This window comes from Lactuca sativa, chromosome 2, assembly GCF_002870075.4.
Source record: "Lactuca sativa cultivar Salinas chromosome 2, Lsat_Salinas_v11, whole genome shotgun sequence".
Lineage (NCBI taxonomy): Eukaryota > Viridiplantae > Streptophyta > Magnoliopsida > Asterales > Asteraceae > Lactuca > Lactuca sativa.
In genome coordinates this window covers 155135501-155141302 of record NC_056624.2, presented here as the reverse complement: position 1 = coordinate 155141302, position 5802 = coordinate 155135501, and the positions used below count along the sequence as shown (strand labels likewise).

Genomic DNA, 5802 nt, shown 5'->3' with positions numbered 1-5802 from the left:
AAAACATAAAAAGTTAGTTTTTCTTATAATAAAATAAATTGTTTATATTATTTATAGTTTTAAAAATTATATTAGCGGATTATAAATTAAACTATTTTTATTAAAAAAATTAAATTACAACTAAAAAAAATATTTTTTAATAAAATTTAAGTTTATTTGAATCGTTATCTAATTTATTAACCTTTTTATTTTGGCAAATATTTAATTATAATAAAAGCATGGTGTCAACCTATTTGATAAATCAAATATCAAACCTTTTCGCAATTTGAAGTGTATTATAATACCACTTCGTATCATCATCGATCGTCATCTAGAAGAACTACTGCACTTATAAAAACCCACACTTACCCTCTCTAATTGTATCGATTATCATCCCTCTTATCCTCTGCCTCCAAATAATTTCATCACTTCGATCTCATGGCTCTGCTTTCGGATCTCGTCAACCTCGACCTCTCTAGTATCACCGATAAGATTATCGCCGAGTATATATGGTTGGTTGCCTTTTCCTATGCTTATCAAATCCCCTGTTTTTCGCCATGAATCTCTCCCTCTCTTCTTGGATTCTTCATACGTTTCTGTTTTTTGCTATGAATCTCCGAACTAAGTTTGGACTCTTTAAGGGTTTTAGTAGGAGTTAAATCTTTATTTTCGTTTACGATTTTTGCTAGATTCTGAATTTTTATCCACAGTTTTGTGTTTGATCATGGTGTAAACGTTAGATACATAGAAATCTTTTGAACCAATGGAAACAAACTAATCTCGACTTGTTGGATCTACGAGATATGGGTGATTGGGTGATCTCGAATCTGTACAAACACAGCAACTATTGAAAACGATTGATCCGATCTTCTTTTCCTCTCTTGTACTTCATCTCGTATACCACAATTGAAAAGTTCGGACTTTTTCGTCATTTACCGAATGTGTTAAAGAATCCAAAAGCAATTAGATCTAAAGGCTTAAACCATTAATCACATTCTTTAGTTTATACGTATCTTTTACTTTCTTGAATTTTTTCCACGACTTTTAGCTTACTTTAACCACCATCCATTCTTCTTTTTGTTTCTTGACTAATCCCAATTCCTAAATGATTGATGTTCAAACAGGATCGGCGGATCGGGTATGGATCTTAGAAGCAAAGCAAGAGTAAGCAATCAATTCAACCATTCTCTTGTATTTCAGGGTTTCAGCTTCATTGTCATCTTCTTTAAACTAATTCGATACAATTTCTTCGATCTTTTTGTGTTCTTTAGACACTTTCAGGGCCTGTGTCGGATCCCAGTGAGCTTCCGAAGTGGAACTACGATGGCTCTAGCACAGGGCAAGCTCCCGGAGAAGACAGTGAAGTCATCATATAGTGCGTAATCGATTCATAGTTCATACCCTCTAATTTTTAACTTATTTTTTCTTGATTTTTTGAATTAAAAACATGTTCTTGATGAATCAAAACAGCCCTCAAGCAATCTTCAAAGATCCATTCAGGAGAGGCAACCATATCTTGGTACATTTTCAAGATCCATACTTTTTGGGTTTTATAATCTATAATTAATTAACTTTAAAGATTTTGACTTTCTAACCCAAATTTCTTTATATTTACGTAATGTAGGTGATGTGTGATGCTTACACTCCCGCCGGCGAACCAATCCCCACCAACAAGAGGGCCGCCGCCGCCAAAATCTTCAGCAACCCAGAAGTCGAAAAGGAGGTTACATGGTAAATCGACTAAATTCCCTTTCCACCCTTCAAATTTCTTTAAAAAATTTCAAACTTTTTAACCAAATTTCTTCACTTTTTGGGTGTTATCAGGTACGGAATTGAGCAAGAATACACCTTGTTGCAGAAGGACACCAACTGGCCATTGGGTTGGCCTCTAGGTGGTTTCCCTGGTCCACAGGTAATCAAATCAATCAATCTATCAATCATTCTTTCCGTCTTTATGCTCATAAGTCATAAAAATCAATACTTTTTATTTGATTCAACCTTATATTCATCGATTCAATGTGGTTTAGGGCCCATACTACTGTGGAATTGGCGCTGATAAAGCTTTTGGACGTGATATTGTTGATGCACACTACAAAGCTTGCCTTTACGCTGGCGTCAACATTAGCGGCATCAATGGCGAAGTTATGCCTGGACAAGTAAACTTTCTGAATCTTTCGAGCAAAACCCATCTCCCTATTTCGCCGTTTTTCCATTTTAAAGCCAATAGAAGCAAAAAGTTGAGATTTTTATGTTTGTAACTTTGTATTGTAGTGGGAATTTCAAGTAGGACCTTCCGTAGGCATAGCTGCAGCTGATCAAATCTGGGTCGCTCGTTACATTCTTGAGGTACCTTAAAATCTTTCGTCTTCTTTTCTTTTATTTTTCTTGAAGCACTTCAATGGTGAAAAATTAATCTTTTTCTTGTTTATTTTCTTCAGAGGATCACTGAGATTTATGGGGTGGTGGTTTCATTTGACCCCAAGCCTATTCCGGGTGACTGGAATGGAGCTGGTGCTCACACAAATTACAGGTATTGTATGACAAAAGCACTTCTCTATTTCCATTACAATGGTGGCTTTATCATTACGACTTTCTTCTAATTAGATTCTTCACAATCTTTCAGTACAAAAACCATGAGGGAAGAGGGAGGATATGAGGTGATCAAGAAAGCTATCGAGAAGTTGGGATTGAGGCACAAGGAACACATTGCTGCATATGGTGAAGGCAATGAACGTAGGCTCACTGGTCGACATGAAACAGCTGATATCAACACCTTTTTATGGGTACTACATCATGTTCATGTTCATATAAATAAGTTCGTTTTTTTTTAATGACAAAAAGATTGATTTTGTGTATGAAAACTTGTGTTTAGGGTGTTGCAAACCGTGGAGCTTCTATTCGTGTTGGAAGAGACACAGAGAAAGAAGGGAAAGGTTACTTTGAGGACAGAAGGCCAGCTTCAAACATGGATCCATATGTCGTGACTTCCATGATTGCTGAGACTACCATTCTGTGGGACAACAAATCTTGAAAAGAGATCGAAAATTATGAAGCCTGATTGGGAGGGAGATTTGAAAAAATGAAATTAGAATTGGGAACAAACAAAACAACCCTTCTTGTTTATTTTCTTGAAAATTAGATATTGTTCTTGTTTGTTTGTGTTGCATGTTGATCGTTATGGTTATTATGGTAATGGTAGTTTTGTGTTTCATGTTTCTTGTAGCAAAGCATTTTGAGTCCAAAATGCATGTAAAGCTACTACTTGATTTGAGATTTCTCCCATGGTGATTCATGGGAATATTGTCGATATTGTCTATGATAATAACAAATATGAAGGGTTGATTTTTATCCCTTGTATCTTGCTACGCTTCCATTTTATTTGTGTTAACATTATATGCATCAATAATACATTGTACTATATAGTTACAATACATAGTTTAATAGATTGTCCATCTTAATTCCAATTTTCATATAAATTTACTGTTTTTTCCTACGAAAGTTCAACCCAATTTAATTTTGTAAAACAATCATTTATTTGCTAGTCGTCATATAATAAATAACTTATTTTTTGTCTTTATTACCCCCATATATATTCAACGTCAATAATCAATGTGACATACTACAATGGTTACATTTAATCTACATTAATGACCATTAAATCCCATATATATTCAACGTCAATAGTCAATGTGACATATTAATGATTAAATTTAATCTATTAACTAAGACAGCCATTTCATTAAAGTGTGCACTTTTAGTTGCTTTTGGTATATTCTAATATTTTCTTTTTATTTGAGGTTAATATGTAACACATATGTTAGTTCTTCAATACATATAGCTTCAAGCCTTCGCCATGACTACATTATGATCAACCAATGTGTATTACCTTCACATATACTCTTATCAAAAGGATAGCGTTTTGTCGACTTAGTTTGCTCTCTAAGAAATATTATCCATGTATTTGAAGATTTCTATTAGTCTTGTCCTCTTTTGGTGTTAGTTTTTGGGGATTTATTAAAAAAAATATATATACTATTTTGTGCAATCGTGTTTTCATTTGATAAGACAGCCAAATCGATGACTACAATGTTGTAACAATGTGTGCAAGATACGTACAAGGAAGGTTAAATATCGTTTTGTTTTGTATTTAGGATTATCTTTGTCTTGTGTGCAAATAAAAAGCCGACTACATGATCCTTTAGAAACATTTCAAGACTTTCCGTTCATTCCTAAAATCTGAAGGGTCAACTTCTAACTATTTAATAGGATAACGACTTGATAGATGGAAAGTGAACTTCAGTTCTTTAAAGTTTTTAGAGAAGAGATGCGTTATTTATTATTTTTATATAGTTTGTGATTTGATTGTTTAATATGTTGCTAAAGTTATTCCTTACGTTGTCGAGAAAGAGCTTTGGTGTTGTAATGACGTTGGATGTTGGAGAGCACAAAGTATGTGTGGGCCTAAGTCCTCACCCATCATAGTTTTATGTCGAACAACATTTTTTCTTTCTAACCAACTCTAATCAATGATGACAAAAAATAAAATGATAATGCTAAATTATGAGTTAAGGCCAACTCCCACCTTGTTTCTCGACTTGGTGTTTAGCTTTAGGCTTTTATTTCAGGTGGACTTTATATTTCTTTTTATAGGGTATATTTGTAGAGAACTGCATGAACTATGAGATGAGGTGTGGTTTTGGATGTTAGTAATATTTGTATATATTAATTTGCTTTTCAATTCACTAAACGGTCGAAAGTGACCGATGTTATTTTTATGTTTATATATCCGCAACAAAAAAATAAAATTAATTAAATGCATATTTAACATATTTTCATCTAATTTTTTAGAAATTATTAAATATATATATATATATATATATATATATATATATATATATATATATATATATATATATATATATATATATATATATATATATATATATATATATATATATAAAAGAAAATTTTACATAGACATAACGGGTAAACGAGTAACAAGCTGTGCCGCAACCCCCTTTTGAATGACAAAATAATTCTTTTAAAACAACATCTATAGATTTTGGAGTCATAACATTATTATCATTACCCGTTGGACTCTATTGAGTAGCTACACAGCTTCTGACACAAGGAAACCGAAAGTATCAAATGCAAATGATATAAACGTGTGTTGATTTTCCATGCATGCTTTCTCATGTTTTGCCACTTTGTTTGATGCAACTTTTAAAGCAGTTTGTCCCATAGTGAAAACCCCACTCTCCAAACCCACAAGAGGGAAAACCACTATTAGATCCACACATGCATGTTTTTCTCCAACGCATCCAAATACTAAAACATCAGCTGGTCTAAGTGTTGATCTTTCTTCCAATGGGTCAGTCAGAAAGTTCACAGGTACATCTTTCTTGGCAGAAACCCCAGTGCCCCTAAATAAGAACACCCATAACCAGATCGCGTCGATACTTGAAACCCGGGAGCACTTTACAAGGAACTGCATGCTCTCCAAAGGAATCTAAACATGCCTTGCGACACATAGGGCTAAGTAATCAATAAACCCTAAATAACCACAAATGCTAAATAATCGGTTCCTAAGAGTTTGTTGGTTTAGCTGGCGGGTGTACCACTCATTTTTTGCCTACCACATCAGCATCATGTCATTTTCCCCTTCAACTCTTTAACCGATATTATGTCATCCCTCATTACATCTTATTTTTTTTTTTAAATTAAATATATTAAAATGTAATTTAATAATTATATAAAATTATTAAAAAGAAAACTATGTCATTATTTGAAAAAATATAATCAAAAGAATATTACATAATCTAA

General features: G+C 33.2%; 1 protein-coding gene across 1 annotated transcript; it reads left to right on the top strand.

Annotated features, from left to right (window-relative positions):
* Positions 1-222: 222 nt before the first annotated feature.
* Positions 223-3380, top strand: LOC111883376 (glutamine synthetase-like). Its single transcript, NM_001405347.1, has 11 exons — positions 223-491; positions 1104-1143; positions 1251-1354; positions 1450-1498; positions 1604-1710; positions 1804-1891; positions 2007-2135; positions 2251-2325; positions 2418-2509; positions 2603-2762; positions 2852-3380. The coding sequence occupies exons 1-11, from the start codon at positions 418-420 to the stop codon at positions 3008-3010; spliced, it is 1077 nt and encodes a 358-aa protein (NP_001392276.1). The 5' UTR covers positions 223-417; the 3' UTR covers positions 3011-3380.
* The last annotated feature ends 2422 nt before the right edge of the window (positions 3381-5802 follow it).

Bases quoted from the DNA above. Each gene is read 5' to 3' on its own strand.
- LOC111883376 (NM_001405347.1), top strand. From the start codon at position 418: ATGGCTCTGCTTTCGGATCTCGTCAACCTCGACCTCTCTAGTATCACC. The intron at 1,892-2,006 runs GTAATCAAATCA...AATGTGGTTTAG, and splicing joins GTGGTTTCCCTGGTCCACAG to GGCCCATACTACTGTGGAAT. The intron at 2,136-2,250 runs GTAAACTTTCTG...TTTGTATTGTAG, and splicing joins GCGAAGTTATGCCTGGACAA to TGGGAATTTCAAGTAGGACC.